This window comes from Aedes albopictus, chromosome 2, assembly GCF_035046485.1.
Source record: "Aedes albopictus strain Foshan chromosome 2, AalbF5, whole genome shotgun sequence".
In the NCBI taxonomy this organism is placed as follows: Eukaryota; Metazoa; Arthropoda; class Insecta; order Diptera; family Culicidae; genus Aedes; species Aedes albopictus.
In genome coordinates this window covers 436855643-436879646 of record NC_085137.1, presented here as the reverse complement: position 1 = coordinate 436879646, position 24004 = coordinate 436855643, and the positions used below count along the sequence as shown (strand labels likewise).

The window sequence follows — 24004 nt, the reverse complement described above, 5'->3', positions numbered from 1 at the left end:
GTTTCACGCATTCGATGTATTCGTTCAATACATGGCCTACTTGCCTAATTTCACCTTCTATAAAAAATTTCACACTTGTTCGCTACCTAGCGAATTCTATCATATCTATCATTTCATTATCCACTTTGATCTCTACTCCCTTATACTATGAGTAGAAAGAGACCGATATAGCCATAAAATCATCAAGTTAATAAAATTGATTTGGTTAAAACGGCAAGTACCAAAAATAGTTACACCTGCCCAAACGGTACAAGACCTTAGCATTATTTTTTACTTTGTTATTAGTTCGATATCATAACTAATTTTGCTTTTGGATTGTTATCAATAACTTTAAAATAACATAATTTGTTATTGTAATATTTCCCAAATTCATTGTTATTATGTTGTTATCGAACTAACAAAACATGTTATTGAAATGGTCTTCCAGGAACATTTTTTTGTTATGGTTTTTGTTATTTTGCCGCTTCCCAAGCAGCACACAAGTTGCAACGGAGTGTCGACAGCGCAGGTTTTTGGTTGTACAGGAGCTACATTCATGTAATTCCAACTTAAAGGCAGAATAACTTGAAAATCACTCGTGTCCAACCAAAAATCTGCGCTGCCGACACTCCTTTGTGACTTGTGTGCTGCTTGGGTTATGACAGCCAAGTTCATAACATAATTTGTTATGTTAATAACATGAAAATAACATATTTCATTACTCAGTTATTTTTCCAAAATAACACATTTTCTTATGCTGTTGTTATTCCCTTCTGCTCGGGTATCATTGGATAACTTCATGTTAACCCGCTGTTTCATCTTGCCCCACCCGTTTCAACTTGCCCCGGTGTACCTTAACACTTTCAATATTTGCGCCTTTCTAGTGGTTCAATATATGCTGAGAGCTTGGTCAAACATGTTTTGTTTAAACATACGATTTACAAATCAATTTCAGAATGTAATGTTACAATTTTAGGTTTTTAATAAGGAATAATGTAGAACTATCGATAGTCATTGGAATTGATCTTTCAAATATAGATTAAACTAGCTGTACCCGGCAAACTTTGTCTTGCCTACTGCGTTTTTTGACGTTTCAAGTTTCTATCCAAGACCAAGTCCCCGGTCACAAATCGCATGGAAGATGGATTTTCAAAAACTCTCAATTTGCCCATGTTTTTTGCCTCATAAACCTTCCTTGGGTGAAAACTAACAGAACAAAACTTAGACGACCCAAATCGGACCATCCGTTCGCAAGTTATGCGCGGTCCCACGTATGCCACTGCATTTTTATATATATAGATGTGTTTTTGAGAATTTTACAAAGGTCTTAATAGGCTTCAGTGGGCTTTTAGAGGGGCTTCAGAATATTTTTTTTTCAAAGAACGAGCGGGAGGAGAAGTAATCAGAAATGGCCAAAAATGAGTCTACGTAGTTTATGGACAGCAGCAGAACTTCAGGAGGGTTTCATAGGGTTTTCGGCAGGGTTTCAAGGCGTTCTATTAGGTTTAAGGGATTTTCGGGGGAATTCAAGAATATTACAAGTAATTTCTGAGAGTTTCTGGAGCTTTCTTTGGGTTCTCAATAGGTTATAGAGCGGTTTTGAGGCGTTCCAAGGCGTTTCAGAGAAGTTTTATGGAGTTCCATGGGACTTCTAGTGAGTTTAAGAGAAGTTTATGGAGGGCCTTAGGCGGGTTTCAAAGCAGTTTAATTTAAATTTCAATACGTTTCAAGGCGTTTCAGTTGATTCAGGTGGGTTTAGGGGACTTCCTGGAAGTGTAAAAGGAATTCCCGTGAGTTTCAGGAGAGTTCTCGAGGGCCTTTAATAGGTTTCAAGGCGTTGGAGTGGGCTAAAGGGAGTTTTATGGAGCCTCAGGAGTGTTTAGGAGCAGTTCGTGGGGGTTGAGGTGGGGAGCTTCAGAAGAGTTTCTGAGGCGTTCAACGAAGTTTTAAAGAGTTTCAGTGGGTTTCAGGAAGTTCCTGAGCCTTTGGAAGGGGTTGTAGGGAGTGTTGTGGTAAAAACGTGCTGTGAGACTGGCAACACGGGCTGATAACAGAAGAAGAGAGTAGTGAAGTCGAATACAGTTGGTAGGAAGTCGCTTCTAAGAAAGGCGTCAATAAGGAAAACTATTTCTACAAAAAATAAGAAGAAGACTGACGAATGTCGTCGATATGTCAAATGATTGATTTGTTGTCATACATTACAGGAAAAATATTGAAATGGGGCCAAAACTACTTTTAGTATTTATTACGGCGTGTGCCAATGATATGAATCCTGTATCAGTTATGAGCACACACAGATCGAAAAAAGAGTGTAATATTCTGTGACATATGATGCACATGTTTGGAGCATGGGATATCACAGAAGATTTCATGACATATCATGTAAAAGTCATAAAATATCATGTAAACTTCCATTATATGTCATGTAATTCAGCATGACTCTGTGTGTTTACATGCCATATAACACAAATTTACATGATACATCAAGTAAACTATCATAACACTAAGTTTACATGACTAAACTGAAGTTTACATGACGTGTAAATCTCATAATTTCTAATTTCGGTTCCACACTATTTATATGCATTCCTTATAGGATTAGCCATAACTGGTAAACTGTGGCGAAATAGGATGCAAGGAAGCCAACATTTTAAGAAATGACTTATTTTTATCATAATTTGAGAAAAGTGTGAAGCTTGAATGAGTGCAATCTATACTATAGCTACACAGATCGAAAAAAGAGTGTAAAATTCTGTGACATATGATGCACATAATTGGAGCGTGGGGTATCACAGAAGTTTACATGACATATCATGTAAAAGTCATAAAATATCATGTAAAGTTGCATTATATGTCATGTAATTCTGCATGACTCTGAGAGTTTCCATGACATGTAACACAAATTTACATGATATATCATGTAAACCATCATAACAGTAAGTTTACACGACTGCAATAATGAGGTTTACATGACGTTTAAATCTCATTATTTTTGCCTTTCTCGTACACCAAGGTGTACCGAAAGGCTATATGTTCACTCCAAAAATGAAATTTCGATAGAGCCCCCAGAGGGGCAAGTTTCATATACCAATCGACTCAGCTCGACAAGTTGAGATGATGTCTGTGTGTGTGTATGTATGTGTGTGTGTATGTGTACAAAAAAAGGTCACCTCACTTTTAGATAGTAAATATCAACCGATTTTAACGATCGCCGGCTCATTCGACGCGGAATCTGGTCCCATTGTTTCCTATTGAAAATGGTTCGGATCGGTCCAGCCGTTCCGGAGTTATGGTCATTTAGGTGTTCCGGAACCGGTACCCCTGGAAGGCCAGGCATGAAAATGCTCTAAACCCATGCATGCGACCCATCAAACCACGGCATTTACGATTATCTGATGAACGGTAAGCAGGAAAATAGTCTCAGACCATATCTGAATCGGTAGTGTTCCGGAACCGGTACCGGATGTCTCACCGGAAGTGGCCAAATATAAAAGAGTACCAAACCCATGCATGCGACACATCAAACAGCGGCATTTTCGATAACCTGATGAACGGTTAGCAGGAAAACAATATCAGACCATATCTGAACCAGTAGTGTTCCGGAACCGGTTCCGGGGGTCGCGACGGATGTGGCCAAATATAAAAGAGTACCAAACCCATGCATGCGATACAACAAATAACGGCTTTTCTGATAACCTGATGACTGATTTTCAAATAAATAGGTTAGGACCACATTGGAGACAGCCGGTTGCATTCCGGAACCAGTTCCGGGTGTATCGCCGGAAATGGCCAAATATAAAAGTGGACTAAACCCATGCATGCGATACAACAAATAACGACTTTTCTGATAACCTGATGACTGGTTATAAAAGAAATAGGTTAGGACCACATTAGGGACAGTCGGTACTGCCATAACCAGTTCCGGGTGTCCCTCCGAAAGCGGCTAAATATAAAATTGAACTGAACCTATGTATGCGACACAGCAAGGCTAGGATTTTTTGATAACCTTATGAACGTTAGCAAGCAAACAGGTTCCGACTGGTGAAAAAAAATGTTCTACGCATATGGTCAAATCTCAACCGTTACGTAGTAATTAAATATTACATGTTTTTGACTTTGCTTGTCTCAAGCTGGCTATAACTTGAAAATGGTCAAACTTATCGCATTTGAAAGATTATTAAATTTGCTATCAAAAAGATCTTGGAATCTATTGGTTTAGTTAGATAACTAGGGTAGGTAATCAAAATTTGAACCAAATTGCGGCTTTCTGAAGCAGTGCAAATTTTAAATGATTTTTTCTCCCACATGGAAATAATTTACTACGGCAAAATCGTATGTACATGAAAGCCACGGGTATAAGCTTTCTGTTAAATGGTAAAAAGTTTGTATTTGCACCGAATTTCATTGAAATATTTGATTTTTTATCAACAATGATTTTAATCTTAATTTGAACCATCGTAATCATAATTTGAACCGATTTTAATCTTAATTTGAACTACTGGCGGCAGCAGCTCGAGCAACTCATAAAACAGCCAATTCCATGCTAAACAATGAAAAATCACATGAATCTGCTAATTCTCATACCTATTTTTCATTAGGCAGTGGAATCTCAACTCAGAATGTTCGAAATTCTTTAGGAATTTGGAAACTAAATTTGGATTTTTTCATCCCCCAAGAGTAAACAAAGCAACCACTAGCGCAATCTACAGGCCAACACTAGAAGCTCACCCCCGTTTGCTAGTTCAAATTTAGATTACAAATGGTTCAACTTAAGATAACATTCTCCAAGTAAGAATCACTTAAATTTGATAATTTTATGACAAATAATGCGGACTATTATTCGGTTGGTCGATTCTACGATAAATAAGCTTTCATTTGACGTGTTCACATATTGCGTGTGATACAATGCATGAGCTGTACGAGTGCACCGAAAATGTGCTTTCTCTTGGGGGAAATGGGTGAAATCACAGTGATTTTTCAATTGCCTGTTTTCCATGACAAAAACGTTTTTTTCAATGCTTTTAAAGTCAATGTTTACAGGTTATATTACGGAAAGCTGTTTAACATCTTTTTCGGGACAATATTTGCCATACAAAAAGTGTGACATAGGGGGGGAGGAGGGGTAGAAAAAGTTCGATATTTGCGTGACATAATTTGTGTATCATCTCTTATAGCTTGAATCGAACCGGAATTGTTTGCTGTCCAAAATGGTCCAGATCGGCCAAGGCTTTCCGGAGTTATGGCCATTTCAGTGATCCGGACCAGCACCGGTAGAACTGGCCGTATATAAAACTGAACTAGCTTATCATGCGATAAATCAAACTGCGGCAATTTTGGTAACCCTTAGCGGAAATCAACACTGGAGACCAGAAGCTCCACGATGTCGGCTCAAAATTCAAGATAGCAGCTGTTTACTAGAGATTTAGGCTCTTAAAGCATGCTATATGGGAATATTTAATATGGGGAAGATGTCTGGACTCCTAAAATAGCGACTAGAATATCCAAGATGGTGGCTTCAAATTCAAGATGGCGTCTGTTTAAAGAAGTTTATGGCTCTAAAACCATGGAAGATGTCCTGAGTCAAAAAATGTCGACCAGAATGTACAAGATGACGATCTAAAATCCAAGATGGCGGCTTCAGTTTCAAGATGGCGGCTTCAGTTTCAAGATGGCGGTTATTTGATGGAGATATAGGCTCTAACGGATGTTTAATGAAGTTTTCGGCTCTAAAACCATGCAATATTGGTATATTTGGTACGGGGAAGACTTCCAGAGTCCAAAATGGCGATCAGAATATCCAAAATAGCGATCTAAAATTTAAGATGGCGGCTCCGAATTCAATATCACGGCTGTTTAATGGAGTTTTAGGGCCTGAAACAATGCATTACTGGTATATTTGGTAGGGGGATGATGTCTGGATTCCAAAAATGGCGACCAGAACATCCAAGATGGCAATCTTTAATCCTAAATGGCGGCTTCAAATTCAAGATAGCAACTTTTTCTTGAGAGTTTGAGGCTCAAACATTAAAACCCAGATAAACGATATGATTTCTGGTATCATGAAATGGATTTCTGTTAATTGTATGAAAGTGCGATATACATAAACATTTCGCTTGAGTTTTATTGAAATGGGGTTTCGAAGGCACGAGAAAGGCGCCATCACCGCTAGGTGGATTAATTAGGGTTTTTCTGTGTACTATAGCTATAACTGGTACACTGAGCCTGATTCTCATATAAATTGTGAAGGACTTGTGCAGTCTGAATTTTTAATTAAATCAAATTACGGCAGGAGACGTAGATTGTGGTTATGAATCGATTATGCGATGTGAAGCAAAACGATTTTTCGAACTACGCTTGTAATACCGCTAGAGTCACAGATTCGATGACTCACACTCAAGAGAGGTTTTGGAGACCCTAAACAGTTACTACTTAAGCTCGCAACTTGGTCAAACGTAATTACATGAGGCTGGGAGAGCATGAACTTTGTTCGTAAGGCTTCAAATGATCATCAATTATGTCTTTAGATCCAAGCTATGTCTTATACTCAAATGAGTTCGCGAATAATACAGGCTGTATCGAATTCACAGGAGATTTCTTTTGACTTTCAGTTGCTTAGGTGATTACAATGTAAACGACCGACGTTCGAACGACAATGACATAGCCTTTTGACACGTTGGCGTAGGAAACATATTTTACTTTTAATCGCAAAATAGACTGGAAGCCGAAAGAAATTGTCTGTCAATGCTGTTCTTGGATATTCTTAAACAGCTCAAAAAGGTCCCCATGCCCACTCCTCTGTCCAACTTTATCTCATTTTCCCGTAAATCCTTCAAAAACCTATGCTGCCGTGTTCAGCATAATTATCCCATGTTTACCCATGGATTACCATAGAACATGGGACAACTATGCTGCAAACGACAGTATGTTTATTTAACTATTTATAGATAAAAAGGACACTTGTTGGCTATATATTGTAATATAATTGAATGGTCTTCCATAACTAGAATGAGTACTTCTGAAAATTGTTTGTATGAGAAAAGATATGCTATGCGTTGATTTACAGTTATTTGAATCAGCACAGATTCGCGGATGACTTTTAAAACACACTTTAAATACCAATACATAAGTTAGGACACTACGCATTGCAACACAATCAAGTGCACTGACAATGGGCAAATTACAAATGATTACACTTCCCGCAGTCATCTACAAATTTTGTTATACCACCACCATCACCGCAACCACACTCTTTTTTTTCAGTACTCGATCCAAAATCCAACCGAGGGTACCTACCTTCGTAGTTGATCCGACCGTCCTTGTCGGCGTCCGCCAGTTCCAGCATCTCGTTCAGCTGGTACTCCGTCACGTTTTCGCCGATCATGTCCATCGCCGATTTGAGCTCGTCCCGGGTGATGTATCCGTTGCCGTCGCGGTCAAATACCCTAACGGAAGAAGGAAAGTTTCAATGTTTCAGAAGTTTTATTGGAAATCATCTATCATGAAAATGTTGTACCTGAAGGCCGCAACCAGGTCCTGTGTGAGATCATCGTCGGCTGCCTGGGTGGTACTATTGCTACTACTGCTGCCACTGCTGCTGGTATTGCTTTCTTCCTTGAGCGCTTGGATGCGGGCCACCCACTGGAGGAACTCGGTTTCGTCTATCAGTCCGCTGCCTGGAAGAGAAGGAACAGTAGTTGAAGATGAATTAGACATTTTGCGACATGATTTTAATTGATTTCAACTTATTATTATTGATGCATGTGTTTGTTCGTTTACAATATCCAACCATCTAAACAAGTGATCTTTTATCTTTATTGTCTGTGTTCATTATGTATTTGGCTTTCTGTCCTCTGTGTTCTATTTTATAGGGGAATTCAGGTATTTTGGACAGACCGTTACGCGTATATATTGTGGATTTACCGACTACTTGTATTCTACCGGTCGCTTTAGTATGGCCTCCAAAGTAGCCGTTTTATAAAAAAGTAACTTAAAAATAAGATTGAACATTTTTATTGAATGCAATGATGCAAATTATCACCTCACTAGTGCTCATCACAGCTCATCAACTGTATATTTATCGCGTGCGATTGAACTGTGCACTGATCAGCGATGACCAGCAGCAAAGAGGTGGCAAAACGAACATGATGTAAATCACAAACGATTTCGCACACATCTGACTGCGCCGCCACACGCTCGCCCGAACAGCCGATCCATACCGAATAGGTTGGTTTGCGAAGCTACGGCACGAACGCTCGACACGCACACAGAAGCAACATTCGCATGTACCGATACCATACTAATAAAACTTCCAGCCAACGATGCTTCGCGATAAGCTGTCGAAAAGCATCGAAAGCGATGAAAAGAGATGCTTGGCTAGAACGCAACGGCTCAACGGCGAAAAGGAAGAGTCAACTATGCTGATTAGTGCTGAGTCCGTTCGTGTGCTACTCGTATGGGAGGTTGATTGAATAAAGCGAGGATGGGTGAAAACGTATTCGTTGTCGAAAGCAAATCGCATCATTTCGCGAATGTTTTCATCAAATAGCAAGCTTGATTGAATGCGCTATTCCTCGTTGCCACTAGCTACTCAATGATATTCATTTTTTGACAATTAAGTTGATTTTAATATTAAAATGGCTACTTTGTAACGGCTACTTAAGCAACCGGTGGAATACAAGTAGTCGGTAAATCCACAATATTGTGGGCATTTACGGCAAAATCAAATGGATTTGTCCTAATTATATATATACGCGTAACGGTCTGTCCAAATTACCTGAATCACCCTAGCTTCATTTGTTTAATTCTATAATCTGTCTTTTGCAATCTATCTTTAATGTTTTCATTTCTATTTTTCATCACAAGCTATCCCATTTGAAAAATCACATTACATGTTCACATCAATCTCACTTAATGGAAATATGCGGTGCATTCAGTTAACTGATCTGTAAATCCATATCAGGATGACTACGTTGAAACCTATTCCGCAAATGTGATGCACAAATCTGTCATTCTCGATAATTCACGCTCGGCAAAACATATCAATAATTCAGAGGGGTTTTCAGACCTTTTGTCTCGCGGTGCACTTTTTGCAAATGCATTACGTGGTGTACCAGATCCAAATATTCGAAAAATTTTATTGGATCATTGAAAATAATTAATTCCTCGACACTTGGTTTAATTGTTATTTTTTTTTTCAATACCAGCTAATTTCTTACAAAATAAAATCCTTCAAAACTCTAGGATCTTGACAAAATCTTTTTGGTGTCTTGATCAGTTATCTGGGGAAGTTCTTGCCAAAATAAAAGCAATTTTTCAGAGGATTTCTAACGATTTCAGCAAAGCGAAGAAATGTGTTGATCCTTGGCTGTTTTTTACAGCAAAAGGTTATTGTGACCATAACAAATTGCAAATGCTTCATAGAAAATCAGAAAGCGCTCCATAAAGAATGAACATATGTTCCATGAAAATATGCAATGTTACCCATAAATAATTGAAAACGTTCCATACTTTATAGAAAATGCAAAAAACATAAAATTTTCTCATTAAAAGTGCAATTTTGTACCAACAAGTAATACTGAACTGCTCTATAATAAAATACAAATGCTTCATAAAAAAATAAAATTGTACCCATAGTAAATTAGATATTGCTCCATAGAAAAATAAAATTGCACCATAAAAAATTGAAATTGCACCATAAGAAATAGACAAATGCTCCACAAGTATTATCAAATAAATAAATAAATAAAATATATCCATACAAATTGAAACATCTGCACCACTAAAGTGGTGCTATGTCAAGCAATTCAGCACTGCAGAATTTAAATTATGACAATATGCTATGTATGGAGAATTTTCAATTATTCATGGAGCAATTCATATTTTATATGGTGCAATTTGATAATACTTATGGAGCATTTATCTATTTTCTATGGTGCAATTTCAATGTTTTATGGTTTAATTTAATTTTTTATGGAGTAATACACAATTTACTGTGGGTATAATTTTAATTTTCTATGGAGCATATGCATTTTATTATGGAGCATTTGTATTTCATTATGGAGTATTTCAGTATTATTTATTGGTACAAAATTGCACTTTTAATAAGAAATTTTTATGTTTTACCGGTGAATTTTCTCTAAAGTATGGAACGTTTTCAATTATTTATGTGTAACATTTCATATTTTCATGGAACATGTGTTCATTCTTAATAGATCGCTTTTGATTTTCTATGGAGCGTATCTGTTTGTTTATTTATTGCACAATAGGCTGCCGTTTTTTACCCAAAATAATTACTGCATTTCTTAGAATAACTTTCGAAAATTTCAAGCCGAATTCAGTTTCAGAATTATTATACAAAACAGGTCAACATTTTGATAGATTCATCTCAGGATTCTAGTAGCATTATTGGTTGATTTCTTGGACAATTGATTTTATCTCAGATACCAGGTGACACGCAACCCATTTACGCCCCGCGATCTACATATTAATCTTAGATTAGATGGCTCGAACGCCCAGTGATCTATTTAAAGATCAACAATTTTTGCGATTACCGTGGATAAATTAAGCATGTTGGAAGACTAGTATCTGCAGCGCAGTCTTCGAGGAGATTAGGGAGTCTACGATAGTTCGTAATGTAGTTCATATTTGCTCCAGCAGACGGCGCTATTAATTATTAAACATCAAGCGTGGTTTCGCAATTCAGTAGTGTAAGTTAAAAGTATTCTTGGGTTAAGTGTGGAATATTCGGAAAAGTTGGCCAGGAAATCAATTAAAAAAAAAGCTATCCGATAGTGAACTAGTTGATTCTAGGTTCATCCGCTAGATGGCGATTGTAAGTTTTAGATATTCTAAACTGCTTTATCTTGAGAATTAGACCACATAGAAAAAATTCGTCTTCTGGAAAGCTGATCAGAACGTCAAAAATTATTCTACAGTGAGCCAGTTGATTTTGGGTTTATCCGCTAGGTGGTACTAGTGAATCTTAGAAATTCTTTACTCGAGAAACAACCCGCATAGAAGAATTTCGTCTTCGGCAAAGTTGATCAGGACAACAAAAACTATTCGGTAGTGAACTAGTTGATTCAAGGTTTATCCGCAAGGTGGCGCTAGTGAGTCTAAGAAGTTCTAAATTGTTGTATCGCGAGAATTGGACCACATAGAAGAATGTCATCTTACGCAAAGTTTTTTTTTTTAAGGCGTGGACACGTTTAATGCTTCCAGTGAGTTATTCGCTCTTTGAAGGAAGCACGACAACGGAAGAAGAGAACGGAATAGCATGCAATGCTCAGTAGCACAGCCGAAAACTTTTCCTGACCGCTGCGGTGGGAATCGAAGCCACGCTCCTTAGCACGATGCGACTAAATGCTTGGTGACACTAGCCGAACGACCAGGAAGCCACAGGATCAGGATATTAAGAGCTATCCGAAAATTAACGAGTTGATTCTGAGATTATCCTCTAGGTGGCGCCAGTGAGTCTTAGATATTATCAATTGCTGTATCTCGAAAATCGTACCAGATAGAAGAATTTCGTCTTCGGCTAAGTTGATCAGGACGCCAAGAACTATCCGACACTGAACTAGTTGATTCTAACCAGGGATGGGAACACTCACTTGCAAAGAGTTACCCTCACTTGCTATTTTCTCAGAAGCGTGCAATCAAGAAACGATGTATGGACGACTTTTGCTTTGTGGTTTTGTCTAAAACTTACATTCACCTCGTGGAGAGTTGCCTTCGCAGCTCCTTCACGAATTCCCTATGCGTGTGCCACCCCTACTCTATTTGGCAAACCTTTAGACAAAACCACAAGGCAAAAGTCGTCCATACATCGTTACTTGATTGCACGCTTCTGAGCTGAGAAAACGGCAAGTGAGCGTAACTCTTTGCAAGTGAGTGTTCCCATCCTTGATTCTAAGTTTAGTTGCAAAGTGGTGCACTTTTTAATCGTAGTATCTCAAAAAAAATAAAAACGCCAACCGTGATTGCTTCCAAGACTTCTCCAATTCCACTATAGTTTTTGATCTGTCCATGTTGCAAGAAATCCGTGGAATTCCAGATCTGCTCCAATCGGAGCACATTCCAAAAATTTTTGCAAGCAAGTTCGGTCATATCAGTTGCGACAGAAGGTTTTTCACTGACGGGTCTAAAACAAATGATTCCACTGGATTTGGTGTATTTAATGAGCTTCATAGCGCCGCCTATAAACTTCAAAGTCCTTGCTCAGTATATGTCGCAGAATTGGCGGCTATACACTACGCATTAGAGCGAATCGCCTCTCTTCCCTCTGATCAATATTTCATTTTTACGGATAGTCTCAGTTCAATTGAGGCTATTCGCTCAATGAGGCCGGTAAAGCACTCCACGTATTTCCTAAGCGAAATACGATCATTTCTGAGTGCTTTATCGAATCAAGCATATAATATCACCTTGGTCTGGGTCTTTTCGCATTGCTCGATTCCGGGCAATGAGAAAGCGGACTCGCTCGCCAAGGTGGGCGCTATGGAAGGCGATATTTATAACCGTCATATCGCCTTCAATGAATTTTTTTTGATTGCTCGTCAGCATGCCTTGGTCAGTTGGCAACAAAAATGGGATGCAGGAGAATTGGGCAGGTGGTTTCATTCAATTCTCCCACAGGTATCGAAGACGGCGTGGTTCAAGGGGTTGGACGTGGGTCGAGATTTTATCAAGATAATGTGTCGACTTATGTCCAATCACTATTCTCTGGGCTCGCACTTCTATCGAATAGGGCTCACAGATAGCAATCGCTGTAGCTGTGGTGCAGGCTATCAAGATATCAACCATGTAGTATGGGAATGCCCCGAATACGGTATTGCCAGATCCGATTTATGTGCATCCCTCAGGGCCCGAGGGAAACCAGAAAAGGAAGACATTAGAGATGTGTTGGGTAAACTTGATCTTGAGTACATGAAGCTTGTGTACGACTTCTTGAAACAAGCTGAAGTCTTCGTTTGATATCCCCGTCTTGTTGTTCCACTTGTCCACCTCGTCTCCCTTCGAAAACCGTTTGTTTGTATCGTTACAGGTTGTTTGTCCACTCTACGCTTGACCAGCAGCAAATATGTCACGCCATGCTGCAGAGAGTCAACGAAAAGCCCTATTATCCCTTCCCTTCCTTAAAAACTATTGTTCCCTCTAACCTCGACCAAACCGCGAGTTTTACGGTTCCCCAAAGCTAACCTAGTGAATAAGACACAAACATGAAATTGTAAAAATGTTTCAAAATGAATTCGGCTCCGTTATGCCCGATGGCGCATGAGCCTTTAATAAACGATTAAGTAAAAAAAAAAATAAATAAATAAAAAATATTGTTTTATTTTTTGTTTGAACTTTTGGAGCACAAGAGAGATTGCCCATCGAACCTATAGAATTCGACATGCTCCGTCGCATGCTCAATCACAGAAAATCAAAAGTAACGCTCCTCCGTTAGCTTTGAGGGATCTAATACACGGTGGTAAAGAAGAATACGCCATCTGGTGCATGAATCAAGAGTTTTATTCAAGTGTATAAAGAGGTGAACATCGGTACATTATTAAAATACTACAGACTAAATACGTCGGCCTGGTCACGTCAAACAGATGCCGAAAGAACAGTAGGCAACGGTAATATCCAGTAGAAAATCAGGGGGAAGCCGTCTTATCCATGGCAGACCGCGTACTCTTTGTACTTGAAGAGATCCTAAGTATGTGTCCTAAGGACATTGTCCAGGGGCACTAAAAGCGTTTGCAATCCACGTTTTAGAAGGAAAAAAAATCGTATCTCTGTTTCCGTTAATTTTAGGCGTTTGCTGTCTTCAGAGAAGTTGTTTGCATTTGTTTGCTGCATCTTTTCCAAAATTTTTTGATTAGGGGTCTTAACTCAAATCAGCAATAGAACTTTTAAATTTTAAGTCATACACTATCGAGTTTTTCAGCATAATTGTAGGCAATGCTATTTCGAGCAACTTTGTCGAGTACACCTTTTATCTAGCTCTTAATTTGAACATAGTAGGTCAATTTTAAGTTTTGACTTAGAGTGATCCTCCCAAAAAACGGGTTTTTCGCAATAACTTTTTTATTTGATTTTTTTCGAAGATGTGAGCTTCGGAGCATTTGAAGAACAAGTAATGACGCATATTTATTTTGAACATTGCATGTTGCTAGGTCTTGTCATTCAAATGTTATGGGCAATTTTGACTTAAAAACAACGATGTGCTGAAATGCTTATATCTTATGGAGTTGGTAAAATAAAAAAAAGTTCTTTAAGCGACATTTGGAAGGTCACATATAAAGCCGAATTCGGAGCAAAAATTACGAGAACGTTATTTTCAAATTGGAATAAATAGACTCCAAAAATTCTCTTAATAAATCGAAAAACGACATATAACTCATACAATTCTAAAAATAGAGTCAAATTGTCTTCGGAAAAAATGTAGGTTTTTACCATGCCTACAAGTTTTCCATACACGAGTTTTTTGCAAAACGTGAAACAAAAGCTTGAAATTGATAATTTGGATTGGCTTTTATGAGGCTTCTAAGGGCTATCTGTCAAGATTTGTTGGCGTTTAAATGTGATTTCGGAGATTTCAGGGGCATTTTAATAGTATTAAGGGGATTGCTGGGACGTTTCAAGGGGTTTGAAAGCCAATTCAAGTGATCTTGAGAGCTTTTAAGTGTGTTGCAAGGGATTTGGAGGGCGTTTCAAGGTATTTTAGAGTCTTTTCAGAGTCATGTAAGAGAGTTTCAGGGTGTTTCAGGAACATTTTAAAGGTGTTACTAGAGGTCTTAGAGGCGTTTGATAGCATTTCAGGGATGATTCAAGGGGGTTTCAGGTGCGTTTTAGGGGATTTATGGACCCTGTTAAAGGCGTCCAAAGGGTTTTCATGCTATTTCAAATTGATTATGATGATTTTAAGGGCGTTTCAATGGGATTACGGAGGTTTCAGGGGCGTTTCATGGCATTTTAGGTCAGGGTTGTATCAGGGGGTTTCAAGATTTAAAAAAAAAAAAGATCACCTTAAAATCAAAGTGTATATCAGGGGTGTTCTAAAAGATAGGTGATAGGGTCTCTATTTTCTAATCTTCTGAAACTTCCTGAAATACCTCAAAGATACCCCTGAAACCTTCTCGAACCCCATGAAACGCACCTGAGAGGCCCCAAAACCCCAAAAAAATGCGTGTGCAACGCCTCTGAATCCCACCGAAAACGCTCTGAAACTTCCTGAAAGGCCTCCAAAATCTCCCATAAGCCTCCTCGGACCCCATGTAACGCACTGAGAGGCTCCGAATACCCCCTCAGACCCCCGAAAACTCGCCTGAGATCTCATGATATCCAGCTTAAACCCCTTGGGACCTCCTGAAACGCTCCTGTAACCTTCCTTTTCTCAACCCTACAAACACAGCTCAGCCGTCGCTGCAATAGTTTCCGTCATTATTAAATATTCTTATGCACAATAATGGTTCTGAGAAGCTTTCTTTCTTTTTAAGCAGGTCATGAAAAAGATGCATCAATTACAAGTGCACAATAACATGCATAAAAAGAGATTTTAGTATAAAAGTATAAAACCATTGTATCCCTTTGGTCTAGTGATCATGACAACGTAAAAAAAACTTATATATTTGCATATTTTTGTACAAATTTTCCTGCAGGATTTATTCAGGATATTTGGTAAAATTACTTAGGATTCCTATAGACACTTTTTTGTAGTAATTCCTGGAGAAAAGAATAGATTTTTTGATATCTTTTTGGAAGAACACCTTGAGGAATTCTGGATCAACTTACCTTTTGAAATACATGAGATATACACAGTTCGAAAAATATCTGTAAAATTATGACGAATCGAATGTAACAGAAGGACCCCGTCATATATGATGACATTTTTTGTGCGATTTTAAAATTACATTGCATATATTTGTTAGAAAATATAAAGTAAAATTGTACTCCGAGCGAGAATCAAACTCAGATACTTGGGGTGTGAGTAGCACGCCCGAGAACGCTCGTTTAACTCAGCTTGTTTAGTAATAAGTAGTCAAACTGCTCCTACCATAACACACGAGTTGCCGACCTGCTTCGGCTGCTGCAGAGAGTATTGAGAAAGACAACGGGGAAACCCGTCACAGCTGCGAGCAGCCGTTAGATGAACTGCTGACGGAGAGAAGCTGGCATGATTTATACATAGTAGATGCATGTAAATTTCAAGCGAATATGCTTTAAAATCTGTAAACAAGCCGTATGACCAGCAGCGGGCTGTTCGGCTGACGGTAAATCCTAGTGATTTACAATTGTCTGCTGCAAATTTCAGTTAATCTTCAATTTACGTGCTGTTTAGCTTTCATTTTTTTCCTGTGTTTAAAAAAAAAACCTGTACAGAAAATTCTTAGGAAAATTTTGAAAAATTCAAAGCCCCTACGGATTTTGTTTGTCTTGTCTAAGAGGAATTAAAACATTCAGAGAACATCCAGGATAAACCCCTTGAGATGTTTCTGGAGGACTATTTTGGTGAACTCCTAAAAGAACTCCAGTACTTTCTGAAGTTGCTCTAGTTGCTGCTGGAGAACAAATTTGAGAAATAAATACTTGGAGAGAACTCTTGACCAACTTATTTTTTGAAATACTTGAGATATATCAGAAGGAACTGCTAGTTAAAATCCCTAGGAAAATCCTGGAAAATTCAAAACTTCTACAGAATGGCTTGTCTAAGATGATTAAAACATACAGGATAAACTCCTTCCGAATTCCTAGACGTATTATATGAGAAGCTTCTGGATGGCCATTTTGGAGAACTTAAAAAAAAAATTGGGACTTTTTTTTTTGATTCTTGACCATTTAACTTAAGGCCGTTACAAATATTTATTTCACTTTTTGTCCCATCACTCTTTGGCTGGGCGAGGAGGAGGGGAAAAAAGCATGTATTCTGAAAAATATTAAAAACTTATCGGATTTGTTAAAGAATTTTCAGCAAGACCCGATATTTTGATAAATTTTTTTCATCTGCCCCCTCAAAATGCAAATTCCTGTTAAAAATTTTGAAGGGGGGGGACAAATAGTCAAAAATAAATTTATATCAGCCTAATTTACAGCTCTTTTGTCCACTAGGGCACTGCGTGAGCGTTTCTAGTTGGCAGCTGCTCTTACACTTTGTACAGCGCCTAAATGTATACTATTCTTTTTCTACTATGCACAGAAAAAAAATATGTAAATAAAATTCAGCGAGAAATCATGCACATAAAGCATGAGATATAATGTAAAATTACGTAATTTTACATGAAATCTCATGTAAATATGCACTAACTCTAGCATTCCCTTTATGTGCATTATTTTTCGCTGAATTTCACATGAATATTTTTTTCTGTGCAGAGTAATGCGGGGCAAAACTTCGTACGGGGCAAAAGTTCGCAGTAGGTCTTTTTGTAAGCACGAGTTAAGAACCCAAACAAATATGTATAGATTCGACACATACTCAGGTCAGCTACTCGTCAATAAAAATTGGAACGATTTCGTTATGGTTTGGCAGTTATGCGAAAAAAATGTGTTTCTAGGTGTTTTGATAAAATTTTTGGACCTTTTGGAATAAGAATCTCATAACCTCTTGATGTCGGAGAATCGTTATTCCATAGTAGTTCGCGAGATGCACTCGAATAATAAACAATAAACTACTAGTGCTTCTTGCAGAAAGGTACATTGTTAAAACCTCGACAGTGGGGCAAAAGTTCGCATTAGATTTCTGAGCCTACTAGGCTTGCCACACTGCGCGTACAAAGAGAAATTCACTGGGGTGAATTCACCCGGGTGAAATTCTCTTTGCGCGCACAGTGTGGCACTGCGGTGCGATTGTTTGACAGTTCGAAATGACATTTAGGATATTCAAACATCCTTCTATCAGGTAAGATAGGAAGATTGCATAAATATGACGGTTTTGGTGGTCTAAACCAAAAGAGCAGAATTTTCGTGCGCTCAGTGCGGACAAGCCTGGAGCCTAGTACTTCAATATAATTACAGAATCTTTGAAGCAATGATAATTTCGTATAGAAACCACTATATATGCATAATATGTGTAGTATGCACCCTAAAATGGTTGCGGCAGAGGGTTGGAACTTAGTTTTGTAAGAAGTTTGATTGTAAGGCAAACATTATGTTCACCCATTTAAATCAATAAACGACAAATGGCTAAACAACATTTTAAAACATTTTGTCGTCATCCTCGTCGTGTCTTTTCGTATGTTTCTGAAGGTCTTATGTTCATCTGCTTTACCAGGGTCTCTCATAGTTTAGTTTGTAAATTCACAGTTATAATTCAACACCATACTGATGAGGATAAGATTCGATTGCGGTACCGTTCAACAGTTTTGCTGCATCTATTTGATTTTTTTCCATGTATTTTGTGCAACACGTATCTCTATGATTACCCCACAATGTATTTTGATAACTTCAGTAACGCGGTAAAGGACAGCTCTTAGTTAATAGTTGAGGAAGTCTTCATAAAGACACTCTATAAAATAGCTGAACACTAGGTCGTATTCCAGTTGGGCCGTATGCTAAGAACAGAAAGAAACAGATTTCATAGCTAGAGTGAAAAGACGAACATGAATTAACTTGAAATAAATGAACATCACACCAATAAACTATCCTGTACAAGGTACGAACTTTTGCTCCGCATAATGCGAACTCTTGCCCCCACTATGGGACAAAAGTTCGCATTGGAGTACTTATTTAAAAAAAAACCCAGATTAATCCACCTAGAGGTGATAGTGCCTTTCTCGTCGAATATGTACTCACGAACTTTTCGTCGACGTTAGCCAAAATGTTCCTGAATCCTGAAATCACTTCATATAGAAAAGCAACAATTTTAACAAAGCCATCATCGATTTTCGAAACTTATTAATGATACATATTCCGATGTTATGTTCAACAGCAAAACAGAGCTGAAAAATATCAGACCTCTCAGTTGACTGCTTGACCACCTCAACCCTAGTCGTGTATTGGGGTCATTATGAACCCATTCCATTTACTACGGCAGCTAATGCATGAAGAAGGTTAACTGTATTCACAATCACAGATCACTTTGTGATCTTCGCCAATGTTTATTTCAGCACACTTTAGGCTATATTTTATTATCATTGGTAACATGATTCATGTAAAATTTGACCTTCCCACGAGAAAAATGCACTCAAATTCTTGAATTTCATTTCCATTCAAAAAAAAAAAAGCATAAGGAGATTGAACATTGACAAACTGTATAAGGTGTTTATGCGATTAAATTATATTTTTTCCATAAAACGTTGATCCATCCTACTATACATTTACACCGCAGGAATCTGAAATGGTGTGATTAGAAGAGATCGCTTTGGTCACGATTTTCTTCTCTCGCATATATGAAGACTTTGATCATTTCTTCATTTATAATCTTACCCAACGTTCACATGCTATCAAAAAATCCACAATTTAATTTATCGCTTTGACATTTATTTTGTTAACCTTTATAATTGCATGGGCCCGTGGCGTAGTTGGTCACACGTTCGCTTCATATGCGGATGGTAATGGGTTTGATTCCCAGCCCCGGCACTTGCAATTTTTCGTCAGTTGCTTTTCCCCCGAGAGCAACTGACACTTGACCCTCTTCTGAGCCCCATGGCTCAAACGGACCCGGCTACCTGGACATCGGCGAACTGCTACTCATAATGGACCCCCAATCGGACTGGAAAGGAACAACGGCCATCCATCATAATCCTTGTGCTCATCATTCTACTAGGTATAAAGTAAAAAACCAGGTTAATCCACCTAGTGGTGATAGTGCCTTTCTCGTCGAATATGTACTCAACATTTTTTCCGGCCATAAGCCGAAGTGTTCCTGAATCCTGAGAATACTCTAGAACGGAATAAATCTCATTTTCTTCTTTTGTCACAGTGCTCGTTGACTCGTCAATGAGGGGTGGAGTTGATAAATAATAAATGTATTTGATGAAAAAATTCTTTAAAAAATTAAGCAAATCCGCTTAAGGCGAAACTGGAAGCATTTCCTATTTTTTTTTGGTTTTTGATTTTTTATAAAATAACGAAGCAATATTTTCAAAATCGGTTTTCGTGCACATGTTGAGTATGGATCAGGGTATATTCTGATTTTGTTACGCGGCATAAAATGTTTTTCGTTTTTGCAGAAACCATTTTTTGTGAAATTTTGTTCAAACATGGTTTCTGCAAAAACGAAAAACATTTTATACCGCGTAAAAAAAACAAAAGATACCTTGATCCACACTCTACATGTGCACGAAAACCGATTTTGAAAATATTGCTTTGTTATTTAATAGTACATCAAAAACCAAAAAATGAGGAAAGGCTTCCAGTTTCGCCTTAACTCATCGGTTTTGATAAAAAAAACTTCTGGAAGACTCTAATTTCACTTTAAAATTGATAAATCTATTGGTTTATTTATTTGTGCACTTCTTCAAGATGTTGAATTCCGACCAAAATTTCCAAGGGGGGACCCCTCTGGACTTAAGAGAAAATCAAAATTTGTGTCAGCCTTATTCAGAAAAGCAAGAATTTTATCAAAGCCATAATTGAATTTGGAAACTTATTGATGGCTCATATTCCGACGCTATGTTAAACGTATAGGCCGAGCTGAAAAAATATCAAATCTCTCAGTTGACTGCTTGACCACCTTCACTAGCACTGGATGCCGATCATTATCAAGACATTTCGGTAATTTTTTTTTCTGTGCACTTTAGCCTATATTTTATTATCATTAGTTATAAGATTCATGTAAAACTTGACAAAAAAAAAGTGCAAGCAATCGAAATTTCCCCTATTAAAGCCCATTCAAATTTCAAACGTGTTACAGAGCGCGAGGACTTAACCAGTTGCATCAAAATTATTCGCAGTAATTTTAGACGCAGAAGGGGATTGGTGCTATAAAATTTAAATTTTTCCATACATCGTTGATCCATCCTACTGTAAAATGACGCCTCAGGAATCTAAAATGATGTAATTTGACAAGATCGCTTAAATTTTTATCAAGATTTTGTTCTTTTACACATATTAATCGCTTGCATCGATTTTGTTCACCTGCGTTATTTCAGCAATGGATACAACCCTGATTCTGCAACACTGCCGGTAATCTTAAGTGTGGTCAGAGACTATTTTCTTGCTGCCCGTGTAACTGGTTAACGAACACTTTTGATGATTTGATGTTTCGCATGCATGGGTTTGGTTTTGTTTTTTAATTGGTCACTTCCGACGGGACACCTGGAACCGGTTCCGGAAGACAATCGGTTTAGATACGGTATGAAACTGTTTTCTTGCTTACCGTTCATCTGGTTATCGAAAAACCCTGCTCTTCCATGTGTCACATGCATGGGTTTGGTTCACTTTTTTAATTGACCACTTCCAGCGGGACAGCTGGAACCGGTTCCGGAACACAACCGATTCAGATATAGTCTGAAACTATTTTCCTGCTTACCGTTCATCTGGTTATCGAAAAAGCCGCTCTTTGATGTGTCGCATGCCTAGGTTTGGTTCACTTTTTTAATTGGCCACTTCCGGCAGGACATCCGGAACCAGTTCCGGAATACTACCGGGTCAAACTAGGTTTGAAACTATGTTTCTGCTTACCGTTCATCTGGTTATCGAAAAAGCCGCTCTTTGATGTGTCGCATGCCTGGGTTTGGATCACTTTTTTAATTGGCCACTTCCGGCAGGACATCTGGAACCGGTTCCGGAATACTACCGGTTCAAACATGGTCTGAAACTATTTTCCTGCTTACCGTTTATTTGGTTATCGAAAAAGCCGCTGTTTGATGTGTCACATGCCTGGGTTTGGTTCACTTTTTTAATTGCCCAATTCCGGCAGGACATCCGGAACCGGTTCCGGAATACTACCGGTTCAAACGAGGTTTGAAACTATTTTCTTGCTTACCGTTCATCTGGTTATCGAAAAAGCCGCTCTCTGATGTGTCGCATGCCTGGGTTTGGTTCACTTTTTTAATTGGCCACTTCCGACAGGACATCCGGAACCGGTTCCGGAACACAATCGGATCAAACATGGTCTGAAACTATTTTCCTGCTTACCGTTCGTCTGGTTATCGAAAAAGCCGCTCTTTGATGTGTCGCATGCCTGGGTTTGGTACACATTTTTAATTGGCCACTTCCGGCAGGACATCCGGAACCGGTTCCGGAATACTACCGGTTCAAACATGGTCTGAAACTATTTTCCTGCTTACCATTCAACTGGTTATCGAAAAATCCGCTATTTGACGTGTCGCATGCATGGGTTATGTTCACTTTCTTATTTGGCCACTTCCGGCGGGACACCTGGAACCGGTTCCGGAACACTACCGGTTCAGATATAGTCAGAGACTATTTTCCTTCATCCCGTTCATCAGAGAATCGAAAATGCCGTGGTTTGATGGGTCGCATGCATGGGTTTGTTGCATTTTCATATCTGGCCCCTTCCTGGGGTACCGGTCCGGAACACCTAAATGGCCATAACTCCGGAACGGCTGGACCGATCTGAACCATTTTCAATAGGAAACAATGGGACAATGTACCCCGTCGAATGAACCATCGGTCGTTGAAATCGGTTCATATTTACTATCTAAAAATGAGGTGACCTTTTTGTACACATACACACATACACACGCACACACATACATACACACACACATACATACACACAGACATCATCTCAACTCGTCGAGCTGAGTCGATTGGTATATAACACTTGACCCCTCCGGGGGCTCTATCAAATTTTCGTTTTTGGAGTGAACATATAGCCTTTCGGTACACCTTGGTGTACGAGAAAGGCAAAAAGTGAATGCAGCAGAAAGGCAACCAGTTCGATAAAGTAGAATAGATTGTAGGCACTGTACAAAATGTAAGTGCAGCTGTCAATTGAAATTGCTCACGTAGTGCCCCAGTGGACAATGGAGCTGTAAATTAGGTTAAGTGATTAAGAATAAAAAAAACCTTTATAATTCCGCTATTTGATGTGCAGCTTGCATGGGTTTTGTTAAATTTTGCGTTTGACCACTTCCGGCAGGACACCTGCAACCGATTCCGGTGGTCTCAAATATTGTCTGAGACTAGGTTTTTGTCAACTGAAAAGCCGAAATTGAATGTGATCTGAGGCTATTTTCTTGCTAACCGTTCGGCAAATTTTTGAAAAAGCCATGATTTTGGTTCACTTCTATTAAATCACTTCCGATGGAACACCCGCAACCGATTCCGAAATATTATTACAAGTTCTAGATGTGGCCTGAGACTATTTTCTTGTTGACCGTTCATTAGATTATCAAAAACGCCGCTATGGTTTAGTTCCCTTCTATATTTTACCACTTCCGACGCGTTACTCGTCTTGTCACCAGTTCTGGAACACTACCGGTTCTCCCAAATATGGTCTGAGATTATTCGTTGGATAACCGTTTATCTTGTTACTGAAAAAGTCATTGAAATGTCGCATGTATTGGTTGTCTTTTACATTTGACCATTTCTGGCGGGACACCCGTAATCGGTTCCGTAACACACTGATATGGCTTGCGTCTATTTTCTTGCAACTGTTCAACATGTTACCTAAATAGCCGTGATTTGAGCTATCGCATGCATAGATAGGTTTGGTGTCACTTCCGGCCCGGAATCGGTTGCGGAACACTACCGATAGTCTCTTAAATAGTCTGAGACTATATGCTTGCTAAAGTTTATTAGGTTATCAAAAAAGCCATGGGTTTGGTTCAATTTTATATTTAGTCGCTTTCGGAGGGAAACCCGGAACTAGTTTTGGCACTATTGACAGTCCATAATGTGGTTTTAGCCCACTTCCTCAATAACCGGTCATCAAGTTGTCGAAAAAGCCGTTATTTGATGTGCCGTATGCAAAAGTTTTGTCAACTTTTATATACGGCCACTTCCGGTGGAGCACCCGGAACCGGTTCCGAAGCACTACCGGTTCAGATATGGTCTGAGACTGTGTTCTTGCTAACTGCTCATCAGGTTATCGAAAATGCCACAGTTTGATGTGTCGCATGCATGGATTTGGTTC

At 38.7% G+C, this 24004-nt stretch overlaps 1 protein-coding gene across 11 annotated transcripts in view; it reads right to left on the bottom strand.

The window, feature by feature from the left end:
• LOC109406423 (calcium-binding protein E63-1) overlaps positions 1–24004 on the bottom strand; it is a 389205-nt gene that overhangs the window by 39479 nt on the left and 325722 nt on the right. For all 11 annotated transcript variants that reach the window (XM_062853679.1, XM_062853684.1, XM_062853676.1 and 8 more), the window contains 2 exons: positions 7493–7652; positions 7273–7421 (listed from right to left, as the gene is read on the bottom strand). In XM_062853679.1, the coding sequence (XP_062709663.1) occupies positions 7273–7421; positions 7493–7652 (309 nt within the window). The remainder of the gene's footprint in view (positions 1–7272; positions 7422–7492; positions 7653–24004) is intronic.